At 42.3% G+C, this 18,331-nt stretch overlaps 1 protein-coding gene across 2 annotated transcripts; it reads right to left on the bottom strand.

Moving 5' to 3' along the window:
• Positions 1–6,943: 6,943 nt before the first annotated feature.
• Positions 6,944–16,332, bottom strand: il17ra1a (interleukin 17 receptor A1a). 2 transcript variants are annotated; one of them, XM_034526424.1, is made up of 11 exons: positions 16,065–16,332; positions 14,665–14,689; positions 14,261–14,407; positions 14,057–14,178; positions 12,836–12,962; positions 12,424–12,471; positions 12,183–12,337; positions 10,700–10,774; positions 10,532–10,601; positions 9,249–9,359; positions 6,944–8,885 (listed from the first exon to the last, which is right to left on the bottom strand). In XM_034526424.1, exons 1-11 carry the CDS (start codon positions 16,158–16,160, stop codon positions 7,444–7,446), a joined length of 2,418 nt encoding a protein of 805 aa, XP_034382315.1. In that variant the 5' UTR covers positions 16,161–16,332; the 3' UTR covers positions 6,944–7,443. The 2 variants fall into 2 exon arrangements, with proteins under 2 accessions (XP_034382315.1, XP_034382316.1); XM_034526425.1 differs by lacking the exons at positions 14,665–14,689; positions 16,065–16,332 and having other exon boundaries at positions 14,256–14,370.
• Positions 16,333–18,331: the final 1,999 nt, after the last annotated feature.

The following is an 18,331-nucleotide window of genomic DNA, read 5'->3' as shown; positions in this document are numbered from 1 at the left end:
GCTGGCCGTCACCCATCCTAGAGCCCCGGGCCGCGGGCAGCCGGACGTCAGAGAGGGTGTTGGGTGGGTGTTTCGTTCAAGACACGTTGACACGAAAATACGAATTATACACCCAGAAAGTGGCGTTGGATAAGTTGTGACTTGGAAAAAAAGTTCCACAAGAAACCTTCATGAAAGGCTATTTAGGAAATAATATGTTATTATATTTTAAAATTAAATTGATATTGAAAAGAACAACTAAAGCTAATTATCTAGATCCAGACTTAAAAGTGTCAATTTACCCAAATGGCAAAAACACATTTTCTCAGTGACCTGTAGTGATGAGTATAGAGGTGTAGAGGCCATGGGTCCATGGAGCCATGGGGCCATGGGGCCCCGGGGCCATGGGGCCATGGGGCCCCGGGGCCATGGGGCCATGGGGCCATGGATGGTAATCCAACATTGTACAATGGTGCTGAATAGAAATAGCTTGTTTGACTTTAATTGACGTTTGTCTTCCCACAAACAATGTCCTTGTGACAATAGTGAATCCATAGAACACGCTGGGGGCAGTTTTCATTGGAACTGCTTTATAACAAATAAATAGTTCCTAACAAACTGTCTGGTGTCCTTTTGGTTTTTCAAAGTAACAGGTGCATCATTTGTGGAAAGAGATGTTGCTTTATAACTTTTAGTATCGCGTTAGCACAAACTGAAATCCACTCACTTCGGTTGTATGGGGGTGAAACATTAAATCTCAGAGATAAAATACAAAAAAGAAGTACAAAAATAATTCCAATGACAATATCTGCAGGGTTAAATTCCAAAAACATGGTGTCTTAAAGTCAGGGACTGTGGTGCCATCTGTAAAAATCGGGCCCCTGACTGGATGAAAATACAGGAGCAACCTTAAGGCCCTTGCCATTAAGCGCTCTATATTACCAAACAACATTGTAATGAGTCGAGTTATGACAAAGTAATTGTGACTGTAAAACCTGAGGCCTTCCGGGCACCCAACACCTGCAATAGCCTACGAGAACCAACTGTAGTGCGTTGGACCTTGTGTTGAATTGTGTGTGTTCAGTCTTTGCGTTGCACCGATGCTCTAGAAGGAAGTACAGAGGGACAGCAGGGCATCAGCTGGACTGGATGTTGGGACTTAAAGTGCAATTTGAAGAATCTTATGTTTCACCAGGGCTCTGCTCTTCCCCTAATATACCACAGAGGTTTCTTTTGACAACAGTGTTGCCTGCAGGTCTCTGCTGGTTCTAAATGCTGTGTACTGAGAGTGGACACGGTGTGTGTAAGTCAATACCATACAAAAAGATCCAACAGTGCAATGACAAACAGGTTTTCTCCGGCCCTACAGTGGACCCCTGACCAACAAGAGGTTCTATTTCTGCCACTTCTCCCACTTGTGGGTTCATGAGTCCCAAAAGATCACTGGCAACTCTGACATCCACCATTTAAAGAGATGTTAAGGGTCACCTAAGGACAAGACCTCAATAAAAAAAGGAATCACTCTTTTTTTATGTCCCATACCTCCAATATTACAGAAAGAGGAGAATGTCTTATTTACACATTTGCCAATGAGCCTGCTGCTTGCTGGCCTGAGAGCTTTGACATGAGAAGTGAGCCGGCCTGTAAACCCAGTTAGAGACGTGCTCGTGAACACAGTGAAGCATTTAACAACTGAAGAGACAGATTATTTCTTCAGGAGTTGGTAGAGACCAAAGGCAGATTTAAAAAGAGAGTGACTGTAACTAGATGCATCAGGTGGACACAAATATGACTCCAATTGAAAGTCTTTGTCTGCTGGATGGATAACAATCTATTATATAGTATTCAAATGTTGGAAAAACTAATATAGTTTGTGGCTTGCTCATCATTTCCCTACTGTCTGTAGATGGAGCAATGGAGGGAAATTATTAGGGCAGAAAGTTATATTTACAAAAAGAAGTCTGTCTGGTTATGTTTCAGTACGACAGACAGCATAAAAATAAAAATAAAAATAAAGAATACAGCACTGTCCATGGTCCTGAAACATGACCTTGGGCTCATGGTATTGTGTTTTCCACTATGGTGCTATAGATGTGGTGTCAGTGGAATACAACTAGATGAGCTGTGTGCATGTGACTGACTCCTTCACATGCATGTGAGCAGGACCTCAATACATACGAGGACTTTCTGAACCCATGAGCCCAGTCATCAGTCATCCTGTAGGTTTAATGTAACAACAACCAGACACTTTAGGAAATGTTTGATTTTAGAAACAGCTGGCCCAACAAATCAAAAAGTTTAAAATCATTGAAATCTTGTTTGTTTGACACATTCATAAACTGTAACGGAGATATTGTAGGTTTAGGTGGATTTGCAATGGACCAACATTTGTCCCCCATTTATGTGAATATTCAACTCTGTCTCCTACGTATTTACTCCTGAATTATGCTTGCAGTGTTATGATTAACGTTCCGTGAAACTAAACTAAACTAGAAAGCAACATAATGATATTTGGTTTTGTTGAGGCCACACGACTACATACAGCCTCCTTGGTGTCCTCTCTGAAAGACACTAAAGCTTTTTGGTACTTAATGCAAATCCTCACCATGGAGGTGGCAGGTCAGAAGATATGACTGTAATGGTGCAAGCACTGACAAACTGCAGATCAGATCATCATGCTCCTTTGAAAGACAATAAATGTAATTACTTTCATCATATTACACATACATGTAATTTGGACACTGCATCCTTATCGGTGTAGGACAGTGGGCTGCTGCGAAGCGCCCGGGGTTCAGGTTCCGTGTCGTCCTCAGGGACACTTTGACTATAGGCGGAGACCAGGGATCGAACACGCTACCTTGCTGTTGCAAGACGACCGCTCTACCCACGAGCCACAGCCTGCATTCAGCAGCTCAGAAACTCTTTCTTCATGACCGAGCTACTCGGTTTTATCTGTGTACACCACAGCAACAGGAAGCCGATTACATGAAACAACAACGCCTGGCAATGTGTGATATTGAAACACAACATAAGCTTGGCTAATAAACTTCCAGTATTTTTGCTAAAAAGGTCTCGATCATCTCCATCTTTTGGGTGAGACCAAATTATCAAACTTTAAAAAGTTTCATAATTTAATGGAATTCAAAAAAATAATAAGTTACACATGTGCTGACCCCGATTGGTTGTTTAAAATGCATTGTTTTCAGAGTGTTTGTGGAAGATTATACGCTGATGAGTTGAAATGGGAGACAATCTGCATCCAGTGCTGCGAAGAACACACTGATGGGATTCCAAACTCCCTCTCAGTGCAGCATTCTTATTATTGACAGTCGTTACAGCTTTGTTTGAATAACAGTATAATAACCTGTTATGGTCTCTGTCCTCCACGATGAACTCTTCCATAAAATTATAGTAACGTTGCATTTAACAAACATGTGCAGATCAAAGTATATGAAGATGTATAGTAAATACATTGTGAATGGATTTTAGTGCTTATTGTTTTGGAGCTGAATTAACTGAGGGCCTCTGCACTTTGCCAGCTTTGCTTTTTGTTTGTCAAATTGGACTTATGCTTAATGTCTCTTCAAGGGTGCATTGATTTGACACGTCTGCACTGTGCAGCATGTGGCCGACCGTATGTGTGCTGTCCACATACTTTCTGGAAGTCAGATGTGAACTTCCTTCCTGATCTTTCTCCGGCCATCCACTGATTTCTGCTCGGTGACCTTTGGCCTCTTCCTCGCGGACCCTGTGAGTGCTTTTGGTGTGGCGTTCACAGACAGCTGATGCGGTCGGTTTCTGCGGTTTGTTTTCTTGCTGCTTCCGATGCAGTGTTCCCCACATCTGTTGACATGTGATGTCAAACACGACAGCAGTTTTCCACCCATATGCAAACTAATACTTGAATGTGGAAGCTCCATACTCATGTCACCTGTTAATGACAACAGAGGGATCTCCATGACAGAGACCATGAGATGTGGTTGAAAGTGATGTTGAAATTATTTGTCAAAATACCTTTCCCAATTTCCAGAACAAATTGTCACTCTCAAAAAAAAATGCAATAAAAGTTGAATGAATATATATTCCTGTTATGAAGTTGACCCTGATGTGTGACCTCTGAGTGGAGGATGACATCATAGAGCTGCTGCTATACACAACACATGCTGACTGCTTCACTGCTCCCCCAGCTTGGTTTCTCATGCTACACTGAGAGCGGCTCGTTGGCTGCTTGTCATATATTACCAAAGTATTTCAAATGTTATATTTTAAACTATTTTGTATTATTTCCTGGTGCCAGCAATCTGCTAAATCGTTGTATATGTATCTATGCTGTTGGAAATGCTCTCCCACAATGTTTATTTGGATTTGCACATGGAGCTTACCAGTCAATGAAGTGTAATGTAATGTAATATTCAAAAGGAGCTCATAATGCTACAGACTGAAATGTTTAGCCTCCTTGCAATCAACAACTCATTGTGTGCAATCTGAAGAGTATGTTGCTTTATACACGCTTTCTTTTTCTTCAAACTTGGTTGACAGGGAAATAACATTGTTGTTGTTTACCTGTGCTGTAAAGCTGTGTGGTGTGCATCTGTACTGATATAATACAATATATGTACTGTAGATGAAAGACAGAGTGTTATGTACTTTAAACCGGAAATAAATATGAGGAAACAACTGTACAATGTGATTTGTATTTCATATGTTTGGGGAATTTCTTTATAACTGTGGGAAATGACTGACAGTAAGTAACTAAGTAAAATGTATTTGTACAGCGCCTTTCGCAGACCAGGGTCACAAGGCGCTTCATAATTACAATAAAACAATACACAGATTAAGAAGTACATACACATTTAACTTAAAAAAAGGCCAAGACAACTCAATGACGATCATAGCAGCCCCAAGGCAATTAAACAAAAGCCTTGACAAATAACAGACTCCATTGAGCGCAGGGAGAGCGGAAGATCGTTCCAAAGCCTGGGAGCAACAGCCTGGAAAGATCGGTCTCCTCTGGTCCGGAAACGGGTGCGCGGAGCCATCAGCAGATTCTGACCCACAGACCTCAGAGCCCGAGCTGGGGTGTAAGGATGGATCAGATCATTGATATACGGTGGAGCTTGTAAAGCTCTAAAAGTTAAAACCAGAATTTTAAAATTGATCCTAAAGGAAACTGGCAGCCAATTAAGTGCTTTGAGAATAGGGGAGATGTGTGTCCTCCTATTTGAGCGGGTCAGAATTCTTGCTGCAGTGTTTTGCACTAACTGCAGACGAGACAGCTCCTTCTTGTTTAGACATAAAAATAAACTATTACAGTAGTCTAAACGTGAAGACACAAATGCATGAATGATCAGCTCCAAATCATTTTGTGACACCATTTTCCTAATTTGGAGATATTCCTCAGCTGGAAAAAACAATTTTTGGTCAGCTCTTTGTCCAATATAACACCCAGGTTTCTTAGGCCCAAGTCACCTAGGTACTGGTTAATCCCTGGAATTAAGTCCATCCATCCATTTTCAATACCGCTTATCCTCATTAGGGTCGCGGGGCGCTGGAGCCTATCCCAGCTGACATAGGGCGAAGGCAGGGGACACCCTGGACAGGCCGCCAGTCCATCGAGGGCACATGTAGGGACATACAACCATTCACTCTCACATTCACACCTATGGGACATTTAGAGATCAATTAACCTGCAGCATGTCTTTGGACTGTGGGAGGAAGCCGGAGAGCCCGGAGAGAACCCACGCTGCCACGGGGAGAACATGCAAACTCCACACAGAAGGACCGCTCCGACCGGGAATTGAACCCGCGGCCCTCTTGCTGTGAGGCGACAGTGCTAGCCACTACACCACCGTGCAGCCCCTGGAATTAAGTCATCAGGGGCAATAACCAGTGTTTCTGTTTTTTCCACATTTAGCTGCAAGGTGCTAACACTTAGCCATTGTTTTTATCTCCATCAAGCAATGAACTAAGGAATTTAGCCTCTGAAGCTCAGTCGGCTTGAAAGAGCAGTAAAGCTGAATATCATCAGCAAACATGTGGTACGAAAAATCAGAAAATCTCTGGATGATTTTTCCCAAGGGGATCAAATATAACAAGAATAATACAGGCCCCAAAACAGAACCTTGAGGGACTCCACACAACAGATCTGCTGACTCAGACCTTATTTGGTTAGCTGTGACACTAAAGCTACGCCCAGATAGGTATGACGAGAACCAATGTAAAACTGACCCTGACAGACCTCAGTCTACTCAGCAGGATCTGGTGGTAGATGGTGTCAAAAGCTGAGGACAGATCTAAGAGAACTAGAACAGTGCACTTTCCCGAATCAGCAGACATCATAATGTCACTGGACACTTTCAGTAAGGCTGTCTCTGTAGAGTGATGTTTACGGAAACCAGACTGAAACGTCTCATGGATGTTACTTTGATCCAGGAATAATGACAGCTGTTCAGCGACCACCTTCTCTAGGATCTTGGACAAGAGTGGAAGCTTTGAAATAGGCCTGAAATTACTGAGGTCAGTCGGGTCTAATCCTGTCTTTTTAAGTATCGGCTCCACTATGGCATGCTTAAATGTATTGGGAAACACACCTGTAGAAAGAGAGAGGTTAACCATTTTGGTAACCCAGGGGCCAATTACATCAAACACTTTCACAGTGACTCAGAGATAAATTATGTCAGAGGCATTAAAGACCTTCATTATCAAATAAAGTGTGATACCAGTGCAAACAAACAGATAAACATGTTATTTACAATATAACGTATTGCTGGATTGACAAGAGACCGTCGGCCAGCAAGAGACTGTCGGCTAGCCAGCAAGAGACCGTCGGCCAGCAAGAGACTGTCGGCTAGCCAGCAAGAGACTGTCGGCTAGCCAGCAAGAGACTGTCGGCTAGCCAGCAAGAGACCGTCGGCCAGCAAGAGACTGTCGGCTAGCCAGCAAGAGACTGTCGGCCAGCAAGAGACTGTCGGCTAGCCAGCAAGAGACTGTCGGCTAGCCAGCCAACGCCAGTTGACCAGATCGCAGTGGTTAAGTTCCGCCAGCGTCCCCGTTGCCAGGACTACACAACAGTAATGTCGGCAGTCAGGTGAGTTGACTGTCAGGGGCGGAGCTAACACGGCGTTGTCGAAGGTAATCGGTCCCTGCAGAGGTTCTGTCGGAGTGCGTTGGACTCTGCAACTCATCAAAGTAGATGTTCTCAAAGTTCCATGAAGCAGATTCCTCGAGGATGGTCACTGCTGCAAAGATGACTCTCTCATCTTTGTTCTATGAAGTCATGATCATGTTGATTTGTCTTCATCTGTTTTGATCAAATAACAATAATACAACAATAACATCGGAGTTATTATATCCAGAAAATCATCAACTAACATTGGAGCCTCACACTTTACTGGCCCCATGAGCTCTCAGACACTCATTATGATCATAATGTAATCATTAAAGTCAGTCTGTGGACTGTGAGCATCAGTTCCCTTCAGGACCGATGTCAGAGTATCCAAGGTTCTTCTGGAACAGCTCTTCTTGCAGTCTTCTCAGAGCCTCCATCGGATCCTCTTTGACAGGACGTTCATGCTGCGAGGACATTTTGGAGATGTAGCCTTGATCAGATCCACTGCTTGGACCCTTTCCACGGGGCTCGAGAACCTCGTCCTCCTCCATCTCCGCAGGCTGAGAGTGGCCGATTTCGGATTGATCAAAGTATTCCCTCAGCATGCTAGCACAGGATAATTCTGGAGGTTCTGAGTTCCGGGAGTCCTGTGGGGCCGAGCTTCTCTTCTCCGAACAAGCAGAGTGTAGCAGGGCATCCTCTTTCTCATCCTCTGTGGGAACGTGACCGCAGGGTTCTGCCTGCAGGGAAAGACAGTTCTGTCTTGGTGGGTTAGGGCTGTTCAAAACAGCATCAAGTATGTAGACAGATTCTGGCCTGGGGCTGTGTGGCTGCACCTCGTTCAGGTGTGAAAGATACTGGTGTCTGAGCTCAGGGTTGACTACTGGTGTAAGTTCTGCCATTGACAACAGTTTGCATTCTGGGTTGAGTTCAGGTGTAAGCACGAGAAGACTGTCACCATTTCCATTGATTTCTACCTCGTGGGTGTAGACAGGAAGTCCAACTCTGATTAGAGGAACACACTCTAGGACTGGAGGGATCTGCAGCTGGTCTATGAGTCGGTTTGCCTCCGCCATGACCTCCTCCTCATCATTCACACACTCTTTCTGGAACCAGTCAGGATTCTCCAACTGGTAGGCCTGGAAGGCTTCAATGGCGTTCTTTAGGGCTCTACCTGATGGACAGTCGAAATATTCATCCCCACCAATGCCCTTGATGTGATTGACCTGACCCGGCTGATACTTCTCAATGTCTAAGATGCGGAAATACAGTTCTTCGAAATGCTTCATCAGCTTGTATTTGACTCCGATGTCAAACACCGATGGCACGTCTTGTTCCCGGCTGATGTCGTCAAAGTAAGCCACCATGTACTTGCCCAGCATGCCGGCATGGTGCATGTCTGGTAGGAAGAGGTTGAGAAAGGGAGTGAGCATGTCATCCGTAGGGGAGAGAACGTCTTCCCTCAGAGTCACCCGGCCTTGGCCACACATGGCCCTCCACTTGGCCTGGACGCCTTGCGAGCACAGCACCAGGATTTTGTCTGAGGGATTTTTGAGCTGCTGTCGTTGCCACTCGAGCCAGCGGAGGCGCCCCACCATGCTGACCGAGGTCGAGTCCAACAAGTCCACCAGCACCTTGGTGCTGCACTTGGCCTGAAGGAAGGCACAGAGCTTGAGCACCACATCCCTGTAGAGGCGGTGGTCATGGGAGTAGATGACCAGCACTTTGGGAGGCTGTTTAAGCGTCTGCTCACACGGCATCTCCCCGACCACAGGAGCTGCAGTAACACCAGGTTTGCCTGAAAGTGCACAGATGAATGCCATCAGTAAATTAAGAGTCATTTAAAAACCAGGTGCTATATGCAAAGCATCTGATCATTGTAAAGCAGCATTTGCTATGTAATTATATAGTAATGGTGTTCTGAGCATGAAGCGGCAACGTATCTTCATGAAACAGTTCATATGATATCCAACGGAAAGTTACTCCTCATTTGTGGGTTTTCCTATGAATGTCCAGCAACACGTGTAAATTCATGCTCGTTACATGCTTACAGTCTTTTCAAAAATACATTTCTTCCCATGAAACAACTTAACAGAACTCATTGAAATCGGATTAATTTTGAAGTTAGAACTTAATAGATCAAAATGAAATTGCAACCAACCTTGCTTTCGGCAGAGGACGTACTTAGCGACTGCCATCACAACACACATGAACACCACTCCCAGGACCACAAATGTGTACACGGGGACATCGGGGGCATCCGTTGGCCTCACTGGGGGAAGCAGAAGTCAGTCACTCAGTATGGATACTGGATTGATTGCTTCATCAATCCAGCTGATGCCACGCCCCCCATCCTCTCTACCTCCTTCTGTTTCATGGATTGGAGTTCCATTCATACATTGTCATATTCATGTAATGTGTTTATGTAACTTTGTAATGCTGTTCATTCTGGTCACATGACATCTATTGCTTCTGTCCATCCGGGGAGAGGGATCCTCCTCTGTTGCTCTCCTGAAGGTTTCTTCCCTTTTTTCCCTGTCAAAGGTTATTTTTGGGGAGTTTTTCCTGATGTGAGGTCAAAGGTCAGGGATGTCGTATGTGTACAGATTGTAAAGCCCTCCGAGGATAATTTGTAATTTGTGATATTGGGCTATACACAATAAACTGAATTGAATTACTTCAAGTACATTTCTTTACTAACTTATTAATTCACATTATTATCTTACAGCTTACTGTGTTGGTTCCCACATGATGAGGTACTGATGTGGGTGATTGCCTCATTTTCATCATCATCATCATCATCATCATCAGGTACAATATTTGATTTTTTACAATAGTCAGGTCACAAACTCTCGCCTCAGATATAGAAAAATTCTCCCCCCAAAAAAACTTCAAAATGGGAAAAGAAAATAGATGAAACGTGCAGAACGAATGCCTTTCCCATCAGCCTCAGCTGTGCTCTGTGTTTGGTTGATCCAATAGGGCCTTTTCACAGCAGCCACTTTCACATGCCATTGTAGGGTAAACGCAGCTGTATTTAATTAACGTGAATTTCAGAATGTCTGTGACACACAAAATAGAATGGGACCACAATTCACTTTATCAATCACACCTGTGTTTACCCTGCTAGGAACAGGGCCCTTTCCCTCACCATTTCCTCATTCAAGGTAACAAGGAAGTCATTGAGTAAACACATATTTTAGAAATGGAGACATTGTGCCCTTAAAAGTGACTGACAGGTCCCATGCTTGATAGCAGCTGTACAATCTTAATATAAAAACTGCCTGAGAGGACAAACACTCACAGCAGGAAGACGTTAATCAGAGAGACTCCTTGGCTCCACTCTCTCTGTCACAGAGCTTGGCTTTATGGAAGAGTGGCCAGAAAAAGCCAGTGCCTAAATATATAAATAAATATCAATATCATGGCTAGGGGCCAACATACCAAAACAAAGATCCAGAGTTGCCTTTCGACGGGCACAGTCCTCGCCACATTGGGGGAAGAAAGGTTTTATCTGCAGCAAAGAATAAAGTCATGTTAGCAAATGTGATCATAGAGAACCATGGTTATTGACATCTCAAAAAAAAAGACACCGTTACTAAAATATTTTACCTCCACATCAAACTGGCAGCAAAATCTTGGCCATCTATCGAGGCTGAATGTTACATTCAGAGTCTTCTGGTTAGCCTGGAGAAGAGAGTTTTATAATGCATAGAACAACATTTAAGAGTACAATTCACATGTTTGACGATACTTCTGGAGCATCTGAACATGAACACCTTTCTGTTTCAGAAGGAATAATTCAGTCAGTTTAGTCTGATTAGGTGTTTTGGGGGCATCTTCACCCGAAAAAAAAAAGAGTTCTTGTAAATTTGTGACTTTAATCTCAGAAAATTCGTTTTTTCCCCAGATTTAGAGTTTCTTCTCGTAAATTTCTGATTTCTTTCCTTGTAAATTCTGGATCTTTTATCGTATCCATGTGATTTTCTCGTCACTTTAATCTGAGTTTCTTTCTCAAAAATTCAAAACATTTGACTTTGAAGGCCGATGGTTTTGACCAATTATAAACTGTGTTGCTGGGCTTTAAATGAAGCTAAGCAACAGGGCTGTTGTGTAATGATGTATATGTTATGATAGTGCTGGACATTTCATCTTCATTCAAGTTGAACAAGGTTCTTCAATCCCTTTGATGCTGCTGCAATGTTTATTGATGTATTTGTATGCTGAAAATATAGGTATGTATAGGTTAATTGGACTCTAAATGTCCCGTAGATGTGAATGAGAGCGTGAATGGTTGTCTGTCTCTATATGAGCCCTGAGATGGACTGGAGACCGGTCCAGGTGAACCCTGCTGAACCCAATGACAGCTGGGATCGGCTCCAGCGCCCTAATTAGGATAAAAGGTTTGGATAATGGAATGGAATTATTATCAACCTTTAGTTATGCATTCCATGTATTCTATTTCAGCTTATGTTTGTCTTATTTTCTCTATTATGATAAAGAGTGTTTTATGTTCCATCTAATATTAATGTTCCATAATTATGACTTATATTCTTGATATGAATGTTCATTCTATATCTATATCTATCTATCTATCTATCTATATATATATATATATATATATATATTATTGTAAAACCCTCTGTGCTGCATTTATTGTATGAAAAGTGCTATACAAATGAAGTTCATCATTTATATCATAACACTAAATAAGTATTATATTAAGAATTGAATTGGTCTGTATGAGAAACACCTCTCAGTATATCAATGCAATCTGCTTTAAATAGGAGTGTAGCAGCTTGACCCAGTGGGTCGAAAACTTCATTCTGTCTTATATAATTATAGGTAACAACCATTTTAATAGCACATTCAGTACAATCAAGTAGTTTGCAAAAATAAGGAGCAGCCTTTCTACCATCAGTGGACATATCCTGCACAGCGAGGCAGCCCACCGCTTCCTGTACTGGCATCAGACTAAGAACTAGGCTGAGGTACGACACACAGGATGTTGTGCTGAGCACATGCAGTAATGTTCCGAGTCAAAATGCATTCATCTATGTGAGAGCCATAAAGCAGGGTCTGCTTGTGAGCTCACCGTGTGTGTGCGCTCTACTTGTTGGGTCGTGGAGCAGCTCACAATGACCATGTATTCCTCACACAGCGTGTTGGGACTGAAGCTGACAGCCAGAACGGGTCTCCCACTGACTGCAGTGATCCGAGTCAGACTGATGTTAGGCTGCCACAGACTTCCTACAGTACAGCAACAAGGCAACATGTTAGAAGTGGTCTATGGGATGTACTCACGCTCACTGGGCTTCAGAATGTCAGGGACTCACCTCTTTCCACGCAAAACTCAGTCATCTGCATTTTGGGATCTTGACAACCTACGCAAACCAGAGAATGTCATCAAAGTCAAGTCAAGAGGCCTCAGAGTTCTGCAAAGTGAAGATGGCACCGGACACACCTTTATTTGACCCAGAAAACTCTTGTTTTGTGTTTAGGAACATAAGAGTTGTGCAAGTCATCTCGCACTGTAATCTTTCGTTTGCTTATATCAGATCTGTATGTACGATTTCGAAAGAAGCTATGTTGACCTTTTCAGCTACTTCAGTATATATATATATATATATATATATATATATATTTTTTTTTTTTTTTTTTTTTTTTTTTTTAAAGCATAAGCATGAAAAGACCAGAAATATATAAACTCTTGTTTATATACAACTACTGGTTTGGACCTCCACTCACCAGGAACGGTGACATCAGTGCAGACGTTGTAGCTGGTGTGGTCCAGCTGTGGTTTGGGGATGTTAAAGACACAGGCCTGGTACGTCTGACCAGGGTCCAGCACCAGCATGTTGGCTGAGAACGACCACTGAAACAGCAAAACAATATCGTCCGTCAGAAAATTAAACTTTGCTGACCGCTTTGACCAATTACAAGCTCAACATGAAGCTAAGAACGAGTGTTTTTCCACCTTCTCCATTTCATATTGAGCAAACTGCATCATATTTTGGGTCCCCAGATATGGCTGCATGCTAAATGCGGTGACTCACACTTTGTCAAAACACTTTTTGTAGGGGGCAACTGCTGCTGGTCCAAAAATACTTCAGATTATGAGTAAATTACTCTACTTCTCTTGATTTATTCCCTTAGTAAACATTAGTTTATGGTCTCAATCTCTAGCTTCAAATCGTCTTCAATACAGCGTGATGTTCATTTAGTAAATTATGGTCATTTAGAGTCAAACAGACCATAAAGCAGGGGATGCTTTAAGGCGGGGCTACGAGGTGATTGACAGGCTACTACCAGTCGTATATGGCGTCTCTACGTCACTCCTCAGCAGTCCTAATATGGTTAGTTGTGTTCACTGGTTGCTGGCAAAGGCCAAAATACAAGATTGCCGAACTTGAGGCTTTATTATCATTATTACTGTAAGAGACATTTTTTTTTATCGTTTTACGTTTTTAAACCTCCCACCACTTGGGGGCGTAGTGCCGCTGTCAATTAGGCAAGAGGTTAATATAATCAGGAGGGTTACTGATAGAGGTTGCTGACTGGGCGGAAGCAAACAGGTGTTGACCGTGCAATACTGAATGAAGATGAATGTTATGATTTCTTTTGTCTATGATTTAAGAAACATACTTAGGACAGAGAAAGTAGCTGTGCTCGGTTTGTTTTGGAAACTGGATTTTTCGTATTTGTTTGCATGCAACAAAGCAATCAGCAACCGTGGTGGCCTTTTTTGATAGGCAAGAAGGCTAATTTGTAATTTGTGATTTTGGGCTATACAAAATAAACTGAATTTAATTGAATGTTATGAACTATGATAATACCTGCAGTAATCCAAACCAAAAAAGTCAGCTGATCATAAAATCACACGACAACATGAAATAATTGCTCCCTTTATGTATACAAATAGAATATTATATTATAATGGTCACATATTTGTTGTTGTGAGCCACCCACCTTTTCCCCCGTCTGACTTCTCATAAAGAGTTTCTCTTTGAAGGAATATCGGACACACAGGTTCTGGTTGGAAGACGCGACCAGAACGTGAAGCTCGGTGGCCGTCAGGAAACTTATACTGCCTGAGGAGAGACAGGAGAGGTCACTGCCTGTCTTCCTAAACTAACAGACTTCCTTCTTGCATCTTTGAATGCAATACCTCACCATCATCCTTTATGCTCCAGTTAGCAACCAGCACAGGGTGCAGGTGTCCCGTCTCGTCCTGCCTGGTGTCCACGCTCACCTGCAGCCCCTCTGGACTGCTGGGAGTGTACGGGTTCCCATCCAGCCATTTACTGTCCATGCAGTTACCTGCACACAGGCAGAACACGCTGCATGTCAGGGAGCTGGGAAACCTGACATCACATCTCATGTTATGTCCTTCACACCTTGATTTCCTCATTTAACTTGAAGATAAAGTACGGTATTATTGCTGACTAACAATATTATTGAAAACGCTCAGAATCCGAGCTTGAAATGTTGGGTGACAGAATACTTTGTGTGCTCAACAAAGGAGAGGAATGAGGAAATGACAATAGTAGGAATAAGGAAGAGTCACGTTGACTCACTTGTAGTGACGGTACATCTCAAACCCTGTTGCAGGAACAAACAAGATACAAGAGATTATACATTTACATTCTAGCATTGTCAATCTTACAAATATAAACTTTACTAATTTGCCAAGTTTTCCACAACTACACTAAGTGCTTTCCAGGAAAGCAAAAACACATTGAAAAAATAACATAAAACAAGTGGGCGGGCGCCGTAAAGAGGCCCGGTCAGTCTTTGGTCCAATCTTCAATAAGAGAAGCTATTTATGTGATGTTAGTATTTAGTTATTGCATTTCTAAGTAGTATTGTTTTATTATTCTAGATGTTTGTTTATTTAGGTTAGAATTGCTGATGTCTTAATATGCTTTTTTCTTTTGATAGTCATTTGTTTAGTTTAATTTGTTGTTGTTGTTGTTTAAGTATACTTCGTTTTTGGTTTGTCAATTTGTTTATGAATTCATAAAAAACATAGTTTTTTTGCCAAGATGTCTATGTAAAGAATATCTAAATCAATCTTCTAATGTTAGATCTCAGTGCAACTGGAGAATGTGCGTTTCATAAAACACAATAAGACATTTATGGTGGCAGGCCTCAGTAGCTTCATAGTGTAGGCTATTTGTTAACTGAATTATAATCATTTAGAAGCATCTTATTTGTCTGTGCAGCTGGGACAGACAGCAGTTTGGTGGACAAATAGTACATTGTTATGTGTAACACTATGCAAGACTGAATATTCAGATATCTCAGTCAGCAAAATCAGTATATGTTAATAACTATAAGTAATTGTAACATAAATGTATATTCCTTTCATTAAAACTGAGCTGATGTATGTTTTATCTTGGCACAACCATCATATCTGTCTATATTCCACATGAAAACAAAACAGATAAGTTTGTCAAGAAGATGTCAAAGCATGTGGATTTTTTAAACTGATGTGTTTTTACAAGTTTTACTAGATAAATAACTATTCAAGAGGATGACAGTTCAACTTTTTCAGATGTTATTGTCAGATACCAAGAACATGCTTATTAGCACACATCATTTTGACCATAACACAAAACCATACAATTATACCAAACCATCAGTGTCCTTTCCGTTAAACAATAGTTATACACACAGGGAAATAACTCGCAGTATATAAGAATATATACAAATAAACCAATGGGGCGGGGGGCTGTGGCTCATCATCGTCCTGCAACCGCAAGGTTCGGACATAATATTCATAAAGTGAATATTGGCCCAAAAATGAACTTGACATCCCATCACAGCGTTAACCTGACCGATCAAAGCAGGCTTTGTTCCGCTGAACGTTTCCTATGACTGAGGAGTAGACATATTGTCCTCGAGGCCAAAGCCTGAAGCTACAGCGCGAGCCTCCCGCTCGGCGGGGTGTCGCGCGACGCGTGCTTCACGTTACCTGTCGGGAGCAGTTGAGAGGAGGCCATGATAAAACCGTCACCGCGGACGCCACCGACACACACACTGCCACCAAAACGGGTGGAAGAAGAACCATAGTGAAGGAAGAAACGTGTCAGTCATTAAAGAACATGCCAGGGAGTTTCAAACCGCTCCGCGTGAGCAGAAACGAAAGGAGAGCGCGTGAGTGACGCTCGTGTCGAACTGAAAACTTCCTGCTTCCGCGTGAAGTACCTGCTCTGTTTACAGTACATGATCCTATGCTGCCTTCACGTTACTTGGGAATATAGAGTACTGCTCTGTTGAGTTTGAGGGCCTCTGACGATGATGATTAGATAGAGAATATACCGCAGCACCCCTTCGACTAATTTAACGTAGCCAATGTAACACCTATATAGTCGTATGAGAAAGAATAACACAAGAGAAACGTATTGGAATGACATATTCGACATGTATGTTGCTGATTCAAAGAGTTCTAGATTTCTTAGGTTGGTATATAATCTCTTTTTAATGAAATATTATTCCAACTGGATGTTTGTGTCAAATTTGAAGAAATGCTCTCAAGTTCCTGAGATATCAATTTCATGAGAATAAGACCTTTGACCACCAAATTTGAAGCACCTATAATAAGTCTATAATAAACTGTGTAGACAATATACAGACACTTAAAACCCAATTTAAGTTTGATCTAAAGCTTTTAATTTAGAGCCCCGGCTTCAAAGATGTCCTCCAGATTTAGCCATTTTCTCATGCCATTTCCCAGGTGTCCACTAGGCTAGGGGATTGCTGCTGTATTATGTGTTTCTCTTTGACATATCCTAGAAATGTTTCAAGAAGTTGCCAAAGCTGATGGACGGGGCTGCGGCAGTGAGTAATGGATGTCTTCTGGCTCGGTGACACGGTGTCAAAAAAGAAGGAGAAGCCATTCCAAGGAGAGGAAGTGCTGCCAGCTGCTCCGTTTGCGACGTGGTCGTGTATATTTAGAACGGAGGCGCTAACTGAAAGGATGTGTGACGAGGAGGATCGATGATGCGGATGGCATGGTTTAAGTGGCCCAGCAGCGGAAGTGATTGGTGTTTGGAGCATTTTAGCCTCGGGAGGAAATTTGAGATGGATTTTCTCGTGAGGTAGGGATGCTTACACTGAGACGGAGTCGAGGGTGATGACAAGGACATGCTAGGATCTATGTTTTTGTATTTATTCATTATATATTTGATTTTTGATGAAAGAGGAATGCAGAGTTCCTGTAATGCAGCAGTCTTTGACTGCGGTCAAGCCAGCCTCCATTTCGAAAAACACAGTCAAGCCAGCCTCCATTTCGAAAAACACAGTCAAGCCAGCCCGCAATTTTTCTTCCGGTACGCGTATATACTAGGCATTACGGTACGAGCGTGTAAGAACTAACTTCAGAATAAGAGCAGATTTCTGGTGAACGTAATAATCAGGAAATACGCATTTAAATACATATATAGTAATACATTACACTAAATGAATGAGTAAAAAACAAATAGGAAGGTAAGTCATAAAATATTGTGACATTCTGATTGAGAAGTTCAAAATAAAAGCTCTAGAAAATCAAATTCATGAACATATGTGTCTCTAATTTCAGATACGATTTCAAAGGAAATGGTCCAAAGTTACAAACTAAATTCAATTGAGATTAATAGATATGTCACCCAGAGACAATCAAGACATTCTGATGTCAAAATCTCCTTCCTGAGCTGACTTCAATTCAGTTCACAAGACCCTTTATGGCTAACTTTGGATAATATTTAAAAAATAATGGCCCATAGTTATGAACTCATTCCACTTCTGATCATGTCTCCTCAGAGATCCCTCCTCGCTCCTCAGAGCAGAATAAGAGCTTTGGGACAGCCGTCAATATGGCGGCGCAGAACAACTTGTGGTTTAAGCGAGGAGCGAGGAAGACTATTAAGAGACTTGGGATGTGTAGACTGTGTGCTGGGGTTGAGGAAGGTAGCGTGACAGTGAGGAAGTCTTCTAATGACATACAGGAGTTTATGGACGTTTGAGCTTCAGATAAGCAATCACACCCTGTAGACCCACCACCCGAAGGGACGGGATGCTATGTAGACCGGGCGACGGGCCGGGGGCAGCAGAGACTAGCTCTAGGGATGTGGAATGTCATCTCACTAGTGGGGAAAGAGCCAGAGCTGGTGCATGAGGTGGAGCGGTACCAGCTAGATATAGTTGGTCATTTTAATATGTAATTTTTACTGAAATAATAGTGAGGAAACAGGTGAGCCT

Source organism: Cyclopterus lumpus, chromosome 23 (assembly GCF_009769545.1).
Source record: "Cyclopterus lumpus isolate fCycLum1 chromosome 23, fCycLum1.pri, whole genome shotgun sequence".
NCBI classification, from domain to species: Eukaryota; Metazoa; Chordata; class Actinopteri; order Perciformes; family Cyclopteridae; genus Cyclopterus; species Cyclopterus lumpus.
The sequence above is the reverse complement of the archived record's forward strand: the minus strand, read 5'-3'. Positions and strand labels throughout refer to the sequence as shown.

What these genes read in the sequence shown, in the direction of transcription:
- il17ra1a (XM_034526424.1), bottom strand. Translation starts at nt 16,160, where the DNA reads ATGGTTCTTCTTCCACCCGTTTTGGTGGCAGTGTGTGTGTCGGTGGCG. An exon ending in CACTGATGTCACCGTTCCTG is followed by an intron (nt 12,472 to 12,835) that starts GTGAGTGGAGGT and finishes TGGTTTGCGTAG; the next exon opens with GTTGTCAAGATCCCAAAATG. An exon ending in TGAGTTTTGCGTGGAAAGAG is followed by an intron (nt 12,338 to 12,423) that starts GTGAGTCCCTGA and finishes GCTGTACTGTAG; the next exon opens with GAAGTCTGTGGCAGCCTAAC.